We start from the raw sequence: 18,943 nt of genomic DNA, 5'->3' as shown, positions 1-18,943 counted from the left end.
ATTAGGATTTCATGAAATTTTCAAAAATCAAAAAACTCAACTGTCAAATATTCAAAGTGGCTAAACTGGTAGCAGTCATGCCAAGATTTCCTATTAGATATAGATGTAGAGATATACTGTTATACTTCTATAATATATCCTAAAAATAGATTCCAGATGAAAATTTTGAGATCAAAAAATAAAGTGAATCCCCGGATTGATTAATTTATAATGGATCGTGTATTAAATTATGTATATCAATTAATTGTTATCTTGATGATTTTTCAGCGAGTGAAGCGAGGTCTGTGTTCAACCGAGCAGGAAGTGATGGACTTGAAAGCGGCGCTGTGGGCGTGCGGACACATCGCCACGTCCAACGCTGGCATCGACCTGTTAATGACGGCCGGCTACGCGGAAGGCGGCTCTGTCTTCGCCGATACGGTCAAGCTGGCTCAGACTTGCCAAATGTACTCCATCCGAGGGATTGCCTTCTATGTCTTGGGCCTCATGGGGTGCACCTACAAAGGGGCCAATGTACTTCACGACCTGGGTACTTCTATTTGTATTCATTACTTCGCTTTGTTTGGTCAAAATAAATAAATTGCATTGAGTCCTCCTTTTATTAGCTCAGAAGTAATGTGGTATTTTATTAAAAATCCTATCTAAAAATTACAAACCAATACAGTGGCGCGCTCAGGATTTAATATTGGGGGGGGGGCCCAAGGAGGAGAATATAAATTAGTCCCATAGGCTCTTTTTCTTCTTCATATAATTTTTTTACATATTTTCACAATACACAGCGGTATATTTTTACAGTTTCTCCTAGTTTTTATTAAATTGAAGGCATAGTGGCGGAAACCGTTGAGCGTGTCATCAGCGACTGACGGATTGGAAGTGACTAACAGCGACCTTGCTGAACATGTGCGCCTAGTGTGCTAAATCATTACTCAAATAATCTTGGCTGTGCTACCCGCTTGGTCTAGAGAGCTACAATATTTATGCCGAATTCCACTAAAAAAAAATGTTCTTTTGATTTTCACCACCATCGACTGTAGTGGGTGTAGTTGTTCTTTTCGCCGAATGTTTATCGTCGATTTTTGGTTTTTTTATTGAGGTTCTAAAATATTAATTGAAAATGGACAAAAGAAGTATTATTGCATTTAACTTATACATAAACCTACTCAACACCATTGGCGGCCTTAGAACCGAAAAACTGGTATGTCAATTTTGAATATATTATTTTAATTTGCCCTTTCGTTGTATACTTAAAAGACGTATTGCAAATTGACTTTTTATACATTATATAATAAGTGCTAGAAATTGTTATAGATAGGTACCTACTTACCCTTCAAAAAATGTCCATTTTTCATAACGCCAACCCATCGTAACCGAAATTGCACACAACGCGTTATAATTTTTTGTAAATTAAGTCCACTTTTCTTTCCTTACTTTTTGAAAAATCATCAATCACACGATTATAAAAATTGTCTATTTTTCCCACATATTTTGTTTTCAATACTGAGCATTGCAAGAGCGGTCAGTCTATCTTGGCCCATCGTATTGCGTACAAAGGTTTTTATTCTTTTGAGAGTGGAAAAACATCTTTCACTTTCAACTGTTGTCATTGGTATGACGCAAATAAATTGGAGAACTTTGATCGACTCGGAAAATGTTTCGTTGAAATTATTGCTGAGTAAAAAATGTAGAAGAGAAACTGCACTATTAGCGCCATGCAAATCATCTCGTTGATAAAACACCAATAATTCATTTTTTAACTTTTTTTTTTAACCAAATTTACTTGACTTGTGGGAAAATTATTTTTAAAATCAGTGTAATTTTCTTTATTGAACAAATCGGATATAATGAGATGATCGTTGGATGTGAATCGTGCTTCTATTTCCACTATAATTGTATCACAGACTTCAATTGCTACTGCGTTGCTATTGTCATCTATCCGTCGCTTTTTATGATCACCCGTTGCACAGCTGGAATTCGGATTAGTGCTAGCTTCATTTCTGATTTCGGAAATATATTTTTTAAAATTATCGATGTATGTTTTTATCTTAATAGCGTCTAAGTTTCTTTTTTGCATTTGTTTAAATAAAATTTGACAATGAGGCATTATTTTGTGAAAAAAAGTCAACCAATAAATAAAAGTGTTTTTTTCCAAATTATTTATTAAGTTTTGGGCTTGTCTTAGGGTATTGGTGTCATTTTCTCTGTCCAGTATTGAATTTAAACACTGTAAAATGTCTTCTCGGTACAAAAAAACTGTCTCCTTACATTTAGCATTGAAGCACCATCTAGTTGGAGCTGCTTTCGGTAGACGCACTTTGACGAATTCATTTTGGTGATCTCGAAAAAAAGACGGAAAATGATTGGACTGTGGCAAAAAAAACTTTCAGACCAGTGGTTATGGTGGACGCTTTTTGCAGCTTTGCGCTATTAGCTGTCGGGGAAAAACTTCCAAGATTCTCAGCTCTTTTAAAATTTCTTCTGTTAATCCTATTGCCGTGCACACCTCTGGATTTACAAACTTCCAAAATCTTTCACATACTATATTGTCTTTTAAATATCTCACAACGAAAACCATTTGCGTTTTTGTGGAGCTGTCTGTCGTTTCGTCAACTTGAATAGCTATGTAATTAGATTTTTTTATGTCACATCTAATTTCTTCTTGAGTGACTTTTAATATTGAATCTAGCAATTCGTTTTGGATAGTCTTCGAAATTCCTTTGAATGAAGTTGACCTTTCTAAATGCTCCTTCATAACAATATCTATTTCCTGCATGAAATTTATTAATCCACGAAATATACCAGGATTATCAGACTCTTAAGACTCATCATGGCCTCGTAAGGCCAGCTCAAACGATCCGCAAAATTGAATACACTTTAATATTTTTGTTAAAATTAAACGATTTTTATCGACAGTTTCATTGTGATCAGCAATCGATCTGCGGTACGCACTATCTAACTGAATTCGGATATATGTTGTTCCTAATAAAACAAAACTCATAGAATTATTTATGTGTGCTGTTGACTTGCTATGCTTTTTTATTTTTTCTTTGAGATGTTTTAGATCACCAACACCAAATTCTGTCCATTGCTTTTCATTTTTGCAATCAAAAATTAAACTATGAAAACAAAAAAATAAATTCCTTCGATCGCAACCACATATCCATTCGCAAAAATGATAACTTTTCTTGTTGAAATATCTGTTAACATCTTTGCTTTTCTCTTTCGTTGTTTGAACTATTTTCATATCCGGCATGTACCTGCCTAATATCTTCGCTTGTAGACGTTTATCATAGTTAAATGTCTCATTCTTTATTTCGTTTAAAATATAATCCACTGAATTAGACATTTTGTGTCAGTTCAAACAAATAAACCGTCAGAAATTCCACAAAACTTCACAAAAATGTAATAAATCACTAAAAACCAAACTTTGTGTGTATATTCGTATAATAACTGCACCAAAAACTATTTACATACGTTTAAAACAACCAAAGACATTCATCGAAACTTGTCAACTGTCAGAAAAAATACATCATACAATAATCTCCGGCGTGGCAGTAGCAAGGGACCCTAGTCGACTTTATCATTCTGTTTCACATAATTAGCTGAAAATATTTTTTGTTTCACACTCGGACAATGGCCGAGAGGCATATAATCCACGCATCCTTGGAACTTAAAGCGTCGAATATTGTTTTATATCTTTCTTTGTCTAATGTATGAAAAATGAGAGAGAAAATTTTATAAAAATTCTCAGTTTGGGTCAAAAATTGAATCGCCGGACGTTGGCGGCGAATTATCGCCCATCGAGAATACAAAACAAAAACACAGCGTACGCCTTATAATTTCAAATCCACCGATTATTATTAATATTATTATACGACATTGTACATATTATTCATATTATTATGTCGATTGTAAGGTATTTATTTTGGAAGGACAATGACCGAATGACCTAATGGGAGAGCCGCGTATGCTCAACACATCCTAATTTTTCGTTTATCGGTCTTTTGTCTATTGCACTCGGTGTACCTACACCATGGCCCCCCACATCCTGAAACGGGTCCTCAGGTTAGGATATTTGGCGGGCCCCCTACCTACCGCTAAGATTAAAGGCAGTGTGAAACACTACATTAATGTTTTTCAAATTGTGTTTTAGTTCAAATTAAGGGTATCTACTTATACAGTAAATTATTGGCGATTTTTAATACATCTACTTTAATAATGGAGCTGTCGTAATAATCAGAAAATATATTGCACAATTATATAATTTAAAATGTTCATGGTCATGAAGTATAATAGCGCAGGCGACTTTTTTTTACTATTAAAGCTAATTTATGATGTGTGTTTATCTCACTTCTCTGGTCAACCCAACACGCCGGGCCCCCCACAGCCCGGGCCCCCAGGCTAGAGTCCTGTCAGCCCTCCCCAGCCATGACCTACACCACTCCGGAATTCGAGTGGACACCGAGAATTTTTTGACAGTTCCATTAGGGATTGGGTTCCTAAAAAAACCCGACATTAGTGTTTCGAAATTTTTGTGTTTAAAATTAAAATCTAAGAAATTTTTCTGAAAAGGGTGCTTGAGAATAATTACAAATCATTTTTTGCCGTGTTTTTATTTGTCTAAGCCCAAGGTATAGTTTATTGCCTTTCAATTTCAATGTTTAAAATCATTCTGATAATTTTCATATGGGGGGTGCCAGGGCCTCTTGCCCCCCCCCCCCTGGGTGTGCCACTGAACCAATAACTAAAACCCCACAGCAGACGACCTACTTTTTCTTAATGACACATTATATTAAAATTTACCCTATAAAAATTGATAGGGTAAAAAGGGTAAACTCAAAAGAACTATGGAAAATTAACTGTACTAAAAAGAGACCATCAGACACAAATGAGTTGACTCATGTTTGAGGGCACCCAACTCGGTCAAAGTTTATTTTGATTTACTATGCACCAAGGATTTTGTGATTCATATTGTATGCTCCATTTTTGCTCTGAACCATTCAGATATCCGTTAATTTATATCTTCAGTCTGCAAAGTTCTGCTTGATATGAGCCTCCCCCATTTCTCCACCTAGCGTCTACTATGTACTGACCTTTGCTTTCGACACAGTCCGACGGCTCGGTGTCGAGCGTCCATTTAGTACAATCCTTCAATTCTTCATTGTCCCATTCGAGGTCTTCATTCTGAAACCTTTCTTCTCCACCGATCATCTCTTCTAATGACGTGGTCGACCCGTCGCCCCTTAAGTCTTGCGTTGCGATTGACATTGCTATGAATTTTGTTTGCTGATAGATATCTTCATTTTTTGGTTTTATTCGTCCATGACATTTTTAATAGACTTGATCCAACTAAACATCGGTCGACTGAAGCCAATACAGCACAAGTAGGTAATTGAATTATTAATTGTTCGCAGGGTGGCTGTGCGTACGGCACGACCGTCATGACCGGTGGCCCGTCATCTACGAGGACGACCGCCTCACCAAGACAGCTTCTGAGGACCGGATTTACGAAAACCTTTATCGCCGACCCTCCGGAACGGAGCACAGGGTTACCGTGGACACTGAAACCAGCGAAAACTCGGACAAGACGGACAAGACGGAACGCAGTGGCGCTGACAGCTACCGCTCGGACACAGGAAAGGGGAGAACATCGACGGGGGGTGTACCCGCCATCCAGCGCTCCCTTACCGAGGAGAGCTGCGATACGTGCGGGAAACCTGACGAGAAAACGGACGGCGAAAAGCCCAGCGTCCGCTCCGTCAGCGAAAGCTCCGCCGCCTACAAGTGCCAGACTCTTCCGCAGCGGCTCTGTCCCGTCTCCAGGAAGCACCAGAGATCCCTGTCAGAGTCCAAAACTGCTGATAAACTATTATCAGAGGAGGACTCCGTGGAAGCGGGTGGCGAAGGGGCTCGGGCGTGGCGGCTCGAGACGGTAGAACAGTGGCGTGAAGGCGTGTGCCGCCGTGCCCGACATATTAGTGAGAGCAGCACCTCGGGGGTCAGCAGCTGTGACTCCGTACTCGGCAAATACGTCTACAAGTATGTTCATATTATTTTGATTCATTCGCCTAATATGGCCACAGAAGTAAATGTCACAATTAGATATTTGTAATGTTAATTGTTTTGTTCTGTCGCAATTGAGACATTTCATCATCAGACATCATATTTGTCGGGGGCACTATTTTTTCTGCTTTTAAAACCCTGAAAATACAATTTTTACATTGTATCATTTGTATCAACACATCGATATAAGATATTGGTTACCTACATATAGCTTTACACCGCGAGAGGTCTAAATTTGTAATATTTTAATATCGGCTGGCGTGTTATTTTTCAGCAGTGATAGAGTGACGACGTTGAGCCCCATTCCCAGCTCATCCAGTTTGTCCGCCATGAAGACCATCATGCCCAACAGGCGGCATACGGAAGCCACACGCAGAATATCATTACACAGTGAGTGAATTATACAAATCTATTGACAATCATGAAAAGGTGCACTTCTTCAAATGATATCTTTTTCTTGTTTATGATATTTTGTTATAGGTTATACTGGTTCTGATGCTGCGAGTTCCCCGCCGAGCCAGCGGGATTTAGTCGGTTATGCTACAATGAGAACTCTGCGCCGTCATCATCGAAGGTAACCTAACCTCCTAACGTATATGTATATATCGTACTAAAATATTGCAGCTTGAATTCTTTTACCTTGCAACATAATATTTAACGCTTAATTGACTTTATTTTGTTTCAGGCTCACATATACCGAGGCCGGAGTGGATGAATTCGATTCATTTCTTGGTACTGAACTCAAAAAGCCCTCGTTTGGCTCTCTCAAAGGGAAGAGCAAATCGGCAGAAGCTAGGAACACTATTAGGTTTGTTATTTATCTTTATTTGTTTGTTTTGTAGTACATACCATTATCATTGATATCCAGTGTTTTGCCTGCTATTAGTTTATCTTCACCATTCATCAGTGGCGAAGGGTGGAGGTAGGCTGTTAAGATCCGCCATAAATAGTGCACATTAAACTTTTTCAGACATACATATTTGTTTTCATTGAAATAAGACTACAATTTACAGATAGTGTAGGTTAGATTTTAAAATTCAATTAAACCCTGAGAAACCAAGCCATAATAGATATTAGTCAAAAAATACATGTCTATCTATAAAATATCTAAAATTATGCAATTAAATCATACATAACTTTGAGTATTTTATAGATAGAATAATATTTTTTATTTATTATAGTTTGGTTTACGCAGGGCTTAATGAATTAAAAAAAATGAACCAAAAATATATGTAATATGTAGTTTTAATCCAACGAAAACAAATAACTATGAATGAAAAATTGTGCACAATTTTGTCGTATTGCCCAAATTAGACAAAATCTATTATGGTTTCGTTTAGGCAGGGTTTAATTGATTTTTAAAAAACTAACTAACACCATCTGTAAATTGTAGTCTTAGTTCAATAAAAACAAATATATATGACTAACAAAGCTTAGTGTGCACTATTTATAGCGAATCTTAACAGCCTACCTCCACCCTTCGCCACTGCCATTCATACCCTTCTGTTTATAATCCGCAATAGTGCCGAATACTGGTCAATTAGAAAATACATACTTGCATTGGTCTTCATTGTTGTACTATGATAGCTATTGTATTATTTCTTTTATTTTTTTGTTTCTTGATTATTTAACAATTTTAACTGTACCTACTTGAGGAGTTATATTCACTGAAGTGACGCCTATCAGCATAAAAATATATCTATTCTCCAATCGAAAGAGAATCTGATTTATTGCATTGTTTATAGAAAAGATTATTCCAATAATTCCAACTACACATATAATCTTTTTAGTATATTATCGTATTGCTTAACGCCTACGATGGCCAAATGGTTACACATCAAGCTTATAAGGTCGCTTGTCCCGAGGTTGAATCTCATGTCTTGGAAAAATTTACATGTTATTTTTCAATATGTGTTTGGACCTAGTGGGTTGAGCGAGTGGCTAATATCCATTTCTCATAAAAACAAAAGTCTGTTAATACAACCTCCATTCTGTGGAGGCCCATATGATCTTAGGTTTTAACATCATTTTTAACAATGTCTGCTTAAATATATTCATTGTACAATAATGATATTTGAGTGCTTAATCTATTTTCAGTCTATTAAAATACGACTGGAAGCCGATATCGGCGTTGTCGGACGCCCGATCGAGTAGCCAGTCACAGGTGAAGGACCCGGGCAAGTGCCAGGACACTGTCACGCCTCGCTTGCTGCGAGGGATCCCGATTAAGTGTCGCCGCCCGCCTCCTATCCTGCGTCCTGGCCCCAGCTACATGGGGATCAGCATGCCGCGTTGTCTGCTCGACATCTTCCCTGCCGCCCCGCACTACGTCTTGGACAATTACCAGACGGGAGACGATTCCATAGCGATGGATTTAGAAAATGGTTAGTGAATCATCTTTACAGTGATTTATTTTTATTTACTTTATTTAACACGTTCACGGACACGTAATAAATGTTACTCATATGACACATAGAAATTATTGTATTAAGAATGTTTTACTTACTTTTTTTTAACTTTTCGATTTATATATATAGAAATGATGAAATTTATAGAAAAAAAAGAATTTTTTTCTTTGACGTATATACACGTCGTATGAAAAAAAATATATGCCCATGATTTGGTAAAAAGTTTGAATGGATTTCAATTAAAACTCAAGTTATTCCTTCGACAAATATCGAATAACAATGTGGACCACTTATAAATATACCAGAATATAAATTTGAAGAATATGGTAAAATTATTAAAGCCCTGAATGACGATTTTTCACAACGATTTGGCGACATCCGAAAAATTGAGACAAGTTTAGCAATAGTACGCGATCCATTTTCAATAGATGTTGATAGTGTACCGACAGAGCTACAACTTGAGATTACTGATCTGCAGTGTGACACTGATTTAAGAGAATTGCATTGTCGTGAAGAAATCTACAAATTTTACAATGCCCTTAATTGAGAAAATTCGACCAACTTAAAGATTATGAAAGAATAATGTTCGTTATTTTTGGATCAACCTATATATGTGAACAAACATTTTCGATCATGAACCTCAATAAAAATTCTTTACGATCAAATATCTCCGATGCCCATTTACAAGCAGTTTTGAGAATATCAACTACAAAATTAACACCTGAATTTAAAAAAAAAATGTTAAAAAATGTACAACAGTTTCATTCTTCTCATTAATTTTTTTGTAATGTTTATTTTTCGTGATAATAAATAGTGTCTATCTAAAAATGGTATTTTACTTGCGGCCCGCCGCTCATTTTGATATCTTGAATTTGGCCCTCCATCCAAAAAGTTTGCCCCCCTCTGATATACAGTAAAACCTCGTTAATACGAATTTCATGGGACCTAAAATCAAAAAAAAATTCGAAATATGAAATGTATGGGGGGAAAATTTTGATTTTTTTTTTTAATTTTCATTAATTTCGTTTCCGACAGTTAATTCTCATGTATTTAACAAATGAATACAATTTGAAAACCTTAATTTTTTATCAAAAATTACCCTGTGTGTATGTATGAATCCAATTCAAATAACCCGAGCTGTTCTGTTTATGGGATTTGAGTTAAATGATATTTAATTGTTTACAGGAAACCCGCAAGATACTGCTGTCAAAAAGAATGACGATTCAAATTTCAACAGCAGTTTTTCTGACCTGTCGATCGGGAACGGTCCCAAAGCGTCGAGCAAGGCGAGCCGAGGACGATCGCGGGACCGCTTCACAAAACACGACCAGCAAAGTTGCCTCTACTGCGCACGACTCAAGCCTACCGACATTCGGAAAGCTGCCGATTTGAGAGAGATATTTTTTGCAGGTATATTGTATCCAATTATTGTTACAAATTAATTTTGACAATCTTAGTTTATAAATATCCATATTAAGATATTTACAAGCTATTTACTTAAGAAAACATGTTACGAAATTGTAACCAATGGAAGTTTGTAGGTGAACAAGCATAACCACAAGCATACAAGCGTAAGCATTTTTCTATTAAAGTTTTTGAGATATACTTAATTAGTGAGTGTCTCTTCTGCAAGAGTTTGATTCTTTTCAAATTATTATCACCTTAAGTCGGCTATGAATCAAATTGTCTTTCAAAAATCAACCTATTTTAGTCAGGAAACTATGTTTATAAACTTGGATGTAACCGATGAATATTTTTTAGGAATGGATAGTCCGAAACCTTTCGGCAGCGGCAGCATGAAGAGCGGCGTCTATCCGAAGTCACCGGCTCCCACCAACAGCCTGACCTACGCCTCCCTGGACGTGTCCTGCGGCAGCCCCAACAGCTTGGACTCGAACCTCTCCAAGATGTCGGACGGGAATCCCAATGTCACTGAGGAGATTCTGAAGCACTCAGAGCGGATGGGAAACCCGGTGTGGCATAAGCAGTCCAAACAGTCACTGCTGGAACTCAAGCAGAAATATCCGGAGTCCTTTCAGAACGTCTGCCTCTATTCGGAGATCTGCAAACTCGTCTCGCAGAGCACGTACAGGCTCATCGCCAGGAGGTTTCTCCAAGAGCTTTTCCTTGACCTCAATTTTGACTTGTTTTATTTAGAACCTCAACAAATACTGCAGACGAAATTTGCAGAGTTGGAAATCAGCGAAAAGGATTAATCGAAAGCAAATATTGTAAAAAATCGATCGCTTCTTCGCGGACGTAAATATCATCATGACTTTTCATATGATGTGCGTTCGGCTCTTCCTCGCGGGAGGCCTAACTTTAATGTGAATATCACTTCCAATAGTTTTACTAAATTTGCAAAAAAGATATTAGTGTTTTTATGTTATTATTCGTAAAAAAAATGTACGGAGAGCTTACCATTGTAAATATCTACAAATTTGTAAGATATGCCACATACTGTACAGATTTCGTTTCGTTGAATATACGAATTTTATTTTTAGAACTATGTCTCCGTAACGCGATTACTTCAGGGCGAGCGCAACGATTCGTCCTTTTCCGTTTTGTATTATAATGACGATTATGATTTTCTGGATTTTATCACCTCCTGGAGTCCTCGAGTATCGTATTCGAGGTCACATCAACCACTGCCTTTAATATAACTAAAATAAGAAATGTTTATATTATAATATTATGATATTTTCAACAATTCAACAAGCAAACGGTGGGAGGCTGCCTGTAACGGAAGACATCTTCCGTCTCGCGGCGTGTAAATAGAAAATGTCACATCGTTACCGTTTAGTGGAAATAGACTGGGATGTTTTTGACATGCAATAAGGATTATAAATAATAGAATTGATAAAATATCTTGCCTTTAACGTAGGTTTTTCTACTTGAGCGATATATCTATTAATATGACCTTTTTTATTATTACCATACGGTATTCTTTTCTATCTATTCAAACAATGAAAGAACGTTCTTCAATAATAATTAATTGATTAACTAATTAATTATATTTTTTTTTTATAGTTCTGTTATGTAAAATATTGAATTTATCGAGAGTTCCTGTTGCCTTTGAGTTTTTCATGTACACATTATATTATAAATAATGTGTTTTTTGTTAATGAAATGATATTGCAAAAAGGAAATTTAATTATTACGTTAGTTATATGCGCATTAATTTTGTAGATAATCCGAAAGCGAGATTAAACTTTCGCCGACGAAACCGAGTCGCGTTCACTATGGCAGCATTTATTCAAAATAATATTTATACTACCCGTCTTCGTTAAAAACTCATCATCTATTTTTAAGTGTACAATATTTCCATAAAAAACTCAGCTTTACTCGATTGACAGGTGTGAGGACATTTTTTTTATCCCGATGTAATTACATTGTTATGTGGAATACATGTGTGATGTATTTGCCGGTACGGCACAACATAACTACAGATGAATATCAAAAAAATTGTTAATCATATAGGAATGGAATATTATTCATGAATAATAATTAATTGTTGATTCTAAAGTTCATCATAATATTATTATTGTGTATTTTAAATCTTTAAAATTAAATAAAGAGTATATCAGTTCTAATTTATATTAAAATTTACAGATTATATGATTATTAATCCTCAAAGACAATTGTTTAAAAAAAACTTATTTATATTATGTATATTTTTTACATTTGTCATATTATAGAATTGACTTTAGAAACAATTTATTTTCTTTGCATTGTAATATTATATTCTTATGAAATCAGATGTCCGAGGAGTGAACCTTATTGAAAATATTTTCTACTGACTTTACACGTTTTCTGTTTACTCGGGAAGATATTTAAAATCAATGATTTTGTAAATGTAGTATTTTCTTGCCGTACTATGTTCAATTGAACACCCATCATTGCTTTTATATTGAATAGTATTGATTCTTGTCACTGAATATGCTCGATCGGGGCATATTCATTCTGCATTTATGACTCGCTGACATTTTTTATTGTGTGAATTAGAAGAAATGATCAAATTTAATTAACACTGTCATAAATTAGTCAGACCCTGGCGCTGTGTGCGACCTAAAATCAAACCAATGTGTTTTCCACCAGAACCGTGATTCCTAATCTCTTATGTTAATCCTCATAAATAATATCCAACCCTACTAAGTGGTCGACTATGATAACATCCGTTTCATTATCTAATTGATGCAGTTTTCTGTCATTGAAGACATTACTGACATTGATTTAATTGGACAGCATTATGCATTCATGGAAGAGGTATTTTTGCAAAACTCCTAACTAATCAGCGCAATGTGGCGCACTTCGAAACTCTCTCAAAGGAGCATGAATCTTTATTTTTGACTTTTATTATTTAATTCAAAAACATTTCTAGCAAACTTCACTATAGTAAAATTACAAATAACCACTGCACAGTAAATATAAATTTATCATTGCAAGAACAGTTTTTTCAATGAAAGTATTTGTCAGGGAAATGTTTTTTGGTTAGTATTTGCACCCATGGCACCCATGGCAGTTGGCCTACTGACAGGAAGCACAGAAGAAACAAGTTTTAAATCTTGAGTGGGGGGAAATATGGGTTAAACTGAAAAATCTGTTTAAGAATGTTACAGTAAAACCTCGTTAGTAAGAACACTGAAAATTCGAAATTCGCCGTAATTCGAAATTTTCCCGAAAAAAAAGTCCCTTGAACATTATTTTCATATAAAACCATACCTTTAATTCGAATTTTTGTAATTCGAAATGATTTCAGAGTCCCTGGCATATAAAAATATTCAATAAATCGTAATAAAGTACACATGAGCCAGTCATTGAAAATTAAGACAGACTTTTCTTAAAACATCAAAAATACTTATTTTATGATGGTAATAAAAATAATCCTGTCATTTTATGACCCAATTCAGTAGGCACATCTATGATCAGAAACGAAATTATTGAAAATCAAAAATATTTTTTTTTTTTCAAAATTTTAATATTTCCCCCCCATACATTTCGTAATTTGAATTTTTTTTCGATTTTCGGTCCCATGGAATTCGTATTAACAAGGTTTTACTGTATTTTCACTAGTTACATCTCTATCATAATATACATTTAAGTTTATTATGTAAACAAACACACTTTCAACGTTGGTAATATTTTAGGACACCCGGCACCCTTTGTGTGACTTCTGATTTATGGGCCAAGTAATAAACCGAACCCGGTTTCAAAACCTTGGTCTGCGGCGACTGGTTATTATATTTCTATCTTATTAATCTGTTCTGTAACAACTGACTTTATCATTTTTATCTTATGTGTTCTGTGCTTAAAATGTAACGTCCATTTCGTGGAGGCCTATCTGCTCGGAATATGGTTTTTTTCCCCTTTAATATAATGGCTGTGATCGGATGTGTGACGTCACATCTGGAAAGGCAACCGCAGAGACATTTTCGTTTCCACTGTTAATTTTTTCAAACGTATGATTTTTGTGCTTCCGTCACCTTTATTAATGTGTCATTACCAAAATATATTATTTGGATTTCTTTGGAGTGCTGTGGTATAGTGATTTTACTTTTGAATATTTTTTTAGATCGGTCTATAAATGTATAATGCTGTTCAATTTCTTATCTAAATATCTAAGTTTTTCCCCCACCCTCATTCAAAACCGCTTTAGTAGTGTAACTAGAACAGACAGTAGGAAATGTGGTTGAATTTTGATCTACAACAAATAATGTATGTGGAAAAATGAATAAACAATAAAATTAAATGAGGATTCATGTGTTGCGGCGAATACCGAGTGTTTGGTTTTTGAAAAAGATTTGAGAATTTGGTTGTATACTGGACTTGATTGGTTTGATTTTAAAGGTCGATCATTAAATTGTAAACGCATAATATTATGTAATACTACTTACTATTTTATTGTTTGGTAAATAGAGATCATCTTGAATTGTTTTTTTTTTGTTTATATTTTTATTATCAATCATTTCTTATATTATTTTACCTACACAATATTAAATGTAGTTGAAGTATTGAAGTATTAAAATAAAGTAAAATTCTTACGTTTTGTGTTTGCATAATAATATTATTTACTGGTTAAGTACTACTTATTACTAATCTTATTAATTCATTTATTTAATGTAATTAATTTATTATACTAATTTTTATAGAAAATTAAATTTTGTTGAATTTAATTTTTACACATTATTCATTTTAATATAATTTAGATAGATAATTTACATATTATGTAACTGGTATGTATACGGTTAGAGTATACATAAAATAAGATATTACTTATATTTTTATGGACTGCACCCATAACAACATTTTGTATGGTTAGAATCTTTCTTATTCGAATGATTTATTTTATAGTTCAGCATAATACATTACTCTAAATGAACTATTTATTCATCATTGTGATCAAAATGACTTCGAAACTTCATTGAAGTGTGAAAAAAGTTTTTGCATTCGAAATGTGAAAATTGTTGATCAATTGCGTATACATCGACATCATCAGTGACCATGACAATGACCTCATATTGTGATATGCTATACTTATCGTTACGCAAATTGAGGGGTTACAGCACAACATGAACAAGCCCGCGGGTGGTAATTTTGAGTTTGGTCTCATTTAAAATCATTATGATGCAATACCAAATAAAAGAATGATGTTTCGGAAATGCAAATAGTTAATCTCGTTTTTAATTATTTTAAAGGGTTACAGTTTACCCATTACAAATAAATTCTCAACACTTCCGTTCAATTGGAATTTGGAAATTTTACCACCCGTCTGTTTCTCGAATTCCCGGCACCTCATACCATTAACAATATTTGTTTTGTATTATATATTATATAAACTCAAAAGTAAAATCTTACTTGATAAAGCTTACTATGTGAATGAAACACGGTTACTTTAAATATTTATTGTATGCGGTGAATATCAAATGAAATATATTTACTTTGAACAAATTGTCATTTTGCTTGTTAGAGCACTCTCGCAACTTTTGCCATCTTTTCCTGAATAAATCAAATTTGGAGTTGTCTTGTCGTGTGGTTCAGATAAAACACTGCCTAATCCACCTTGAAATTTTGTTATTGCCGCTTACGGAGCTGACCATATTTGCAAAAAATTTTGTCAGTTTGACAACCGCAGAATTGAAATACATATTCATAATGACCGCATACCGCTAATGATCTATTAGATGGCCAATGAAGGACACCGATTACCTTACGTAAAACTTTAAAAAGTGAATATGAAATAATCTAAAATGTGCATTCACTTCACCATTGATGAATTGAAGAAAAGATCCTCAGTTTGGTAATGTTGTGTTTTAACCCCTTACATATTGAATTGAATATAAGATCACCATAATCAATAAAAAATAATAAAGTTTCTTTTACATTTTATTTATTTGATTGAAAATAAATAGAAAATGAATTTTCAGAAACGTTAACAATAAATACATAAATGTCTGAATAGGCATCAGGCGGGAACTACATGTCAGTCCTTATGTTTTGTCTGAAATGTTGAACCTGTCATTTTTTATACTACCGGTGTCTCGAGTGATTGTCAAACAATGTACGAGTCGACTCGTTCTATCAGTGTAATATTTTTATTTGATCTTATATTGGTGTGAATGCGGTCGATGAGGCGAGGGTCTCTGATGATACAAGTTGAAATACGTCTATAATCTCCTAATTGCAACAATAGACTTACCGATAGTGTTCAGACCTTCAAGTCACCGTCTCGTTAAATTAATATTTTCTTTATAAGTTGAGTGATTTAAACAAATTATATTTACGGGAAAACAACCTTTGACATGGTATGGTTTAATTGCCTTAACTTATCATATTTATTGATAGTGCAACTGATTCATGCATGCCACTCTATTATACAATAATGTCAAATACCTCTGAATAATGATTCCTTTTTTATATAAATATTTAAGAGTAAATGAGCACTGAACATTTAAAATAATGAAATATTTCATTTGTCAACTTTATACAGTGACATGTTGGTTATTTAAGCCTAATAAAGCGAGAGCTGTGCTTCGACTACTCACTACTGACTACAACTGCATTTTCTTACATCCCTACCCTCTCCTTGTTGAAATTTGTACAATACGATGTGCCGATTGATAAATAGTGCTAAATGAAAATTCTGCATAACGGCCTCCGCCCATTATGACGTCTGGTCATTCGACCCTGCTTACCTCCATGCACACTTCCCCAGTAGGAACTGTGGGAGACAGTCGGCGGGGAACGCCTGTATAGGGCATAGAGGGAAAACACAACATCTGTTTGTTTGTTTGTTTTATTTTATTTGAGTTTAATATCTGCCACTGAGGAGGAGCGGCTGATACTAGTAGTTGAATTGAGAATGCATCATTTTAAAAAAATCTTAGAAAACAGCTCGGACCGAGTGGGATTCGAACTTATTTATCACTTTCCAGGTGAGTCTGGTTTTGGTCCTGGATTTTCCTGACGACACGTATTATGCGTCCTTTATTTTCATAAAGAGGATGTTTGCCAAAATCTTTCCCATAATGCTGAGCAGTGTAATGCTTCCCTAATTGTCACAGCTAAGTGGGTCACCTTTTTTGTGAAGCGTCAGTTAAGGAGGAGAGGCATAGAAATTCATTATCAAATTAATGCTTTAAACATATTTTAATCGATCAATACCTGTGTACAATGGGAAAAATAAAATATATTTTTTTTATTTCAAAGAGAAAGCGACAGATTAGAAAAAACAGCTAAAAATAAGGATTTTACTACTAGATACATTCATTGTTCCAAGTAATTTCTTGAAACAAATTTATCGATTAAATGTTGTTTAATAAGTTTTCTTGGAACTAGCGTATCTCTTTGGTCAATTAATTATAGTTTTAATGTTTTTTTTTCAATCTAATTTAACATTAGGGAATAAGTTTTCTATAATTAAACTCAGGGCCGGCGCGTCCATATAGGCGAACTAGGCAACCGCCTAGGGCACATAAATGGAGAACTAAAATTAATTTCCATATTTTAATAATTTTAAATAATATGTTTTATTTTATTTTGATGTTTTATCTGTTTATTGTAATTATGTATCATAAGTAGTGATCGGATTCGGAATCTGGTGGCGTTCCATGGCCAGCTTCAGGTATACAAACGTCAGTCTCTACAGCTGTTCTAGCAATTGGTTTAAAATCACAATTAAATTCAAAGTCTTGTCGACATTCGGTCTCCCAAATTTAAATACTCATGTAGTGTTAATTGTCATACACGTATTTCCCAAAGACATGCAAAACAGGAAATTTTCTCCATTATAGGTACTACAAGAGGTTAGTGTCTAATGGTCAAGAAATAATATACCGTTCATGGTTGATATATTCAATTAAGAAAGATGCGGTCTTTTGTTTTTGCTGCAAGTTATTTAATGATGATTTTTTTTCGTGTCTACAAACAGGTTTAAAAGACGGGAAAAACATTGGAGCTCTTTTGTCTTTGCATGAAAGGAATATTTTTCATTTATAAAACTAGGTATCAAACCTGGAAAGGACTTAATTTTTGTTTGTGGATTGATGATTGATGATTTAAACTAATGATCTAAACCAACAACAAATCAAAGAAGAAGGCAATATTGGCGACAAATATTGGTGTAATTGCTTTGATCAGAGTACTTGGCACACAAAATCTAGCATTACGTGGAACAAATGAAAAGTTGTATAGGTTCTAGGTACCAATAATGGTAATTTCTTGAAGTTTGTTGATTATCTAGCTCTCTTCGACCCTGTAATGAATGAACATTTGCGCAGAATCAAAAATCAAGAAATACTGGTTCATTATCCCAAAATGAACTGATCCAGATCTTAACAGGAGCTATAAAAAAGAAAATTGTGTCATCAGTGAAATCTCTTATGTGTGTGTGTGTGCGTGTTTTCATTAAAATTTTTGAAAGAGACTAAAATTATTTAATTAATAAGTGTCTATTATGTCCATGGCCATGGTAACGATTAGGTGGCCAATTTATATAATTAGCATGCTACGAGGGTGGGTCAATAATTCCTTAGAAAAAAGCATTAAAACAGTTTTTATTTTTGTATTTTTTTTTATTTCTCAACATAATCTCCTTGGAGCTCAATACACTTGGTTAGACGTTTCTCAATTTTTTTTAAACCGTCAGAAAAATAAGTTTTCGGAAGGTCCTCAAAATAAGCATTTGTCCGATCGATGACTTCTTCATTTGAAAAAAAACGTTGTCCACTTAGTCATTTTTTAAGTTTGGGAAAAGAAAAAAGTCACTGGGGGCTAAATCTGGCGAATACGGTGGGTGGTCGACCAATTCGAACTTCAATTCTTCAATTTTAGCCATTGATCGTAAACATGTGTGAACACGGGCATTGTCCTGATGAAAGAGGATTTTTTTCCTGTTTAAATGAGGCCGTTTTTCTTCAATTTCGTTTTTTAGCTGGTCCAATAAAGATGCATAATAATCCCCTGTTATTGTTTTTCCT

General features: G+C 34.6%; 1 protein-coding gene across 1 annotated transcript in view; it reads left to right on the top strand.

The window, feature by feature from the left end:
* Positions 1-16,512, top strand: part of rictor (rapamycin-insensitive companion of Tor) — a 33,808-nt gene extending 17,296 nt beyond the window's left edge. Inside the window, exons 15-22 of the mRNA XM_085952062.1 lie at positions 268-529; positions 5,412-6,036; positions 6,335-6,450; positions 6,541-6,634; positions 6,746-6,868; positions 8,158-8,444; positions 9,654-9,878; positions 10,230-16,512. Of these exons, the coding sequence (XP_085808188.1) occupies positions 268-529; positions 5,412-6,036; positions 6,335-6,450; positions 6,541-6,634; positions 6,746-6,868; positions 8,158-8,444; positions 9,654-9,878; positions 10,230-10,684 (2,187 nt within the window). The 3' untranslated portion in view covers positions 10,685-16,512. The remainder of the gene's footprint in view (positions 1-267; positions 530-5,411; positions 6,037-6,334; positions 6,451-6,540; positions 6,635-6,745; positions 6,869-8,157; positions 8,445-9,653; positions 9,879-10,229) is intronic.
* Positions 16,513-18,943: the final 2,431 nt, after the last annotated feature.

This window comes from Rhyacophila brunnea, unplaced genomic scaffold (assembly GCF_057557595.1).
Source record: "Rhyacophila brunnea isolate RB1 unplaced genomic scaffold, BYU_Rbru_1.0 scaffold_3, whole genome shotgun sequence".
Taxonomy (NCBI): domain Eukaryota; kingdom Metazoa; phylum Arthropoda; class Insecta; order Trichoptera; family Rhyacophilidae; genus Rhyacophila; species Rhyacophila brunnea.
This window is presented reverse-complemented; position numbering and strand designations above follow the sequence as displayed.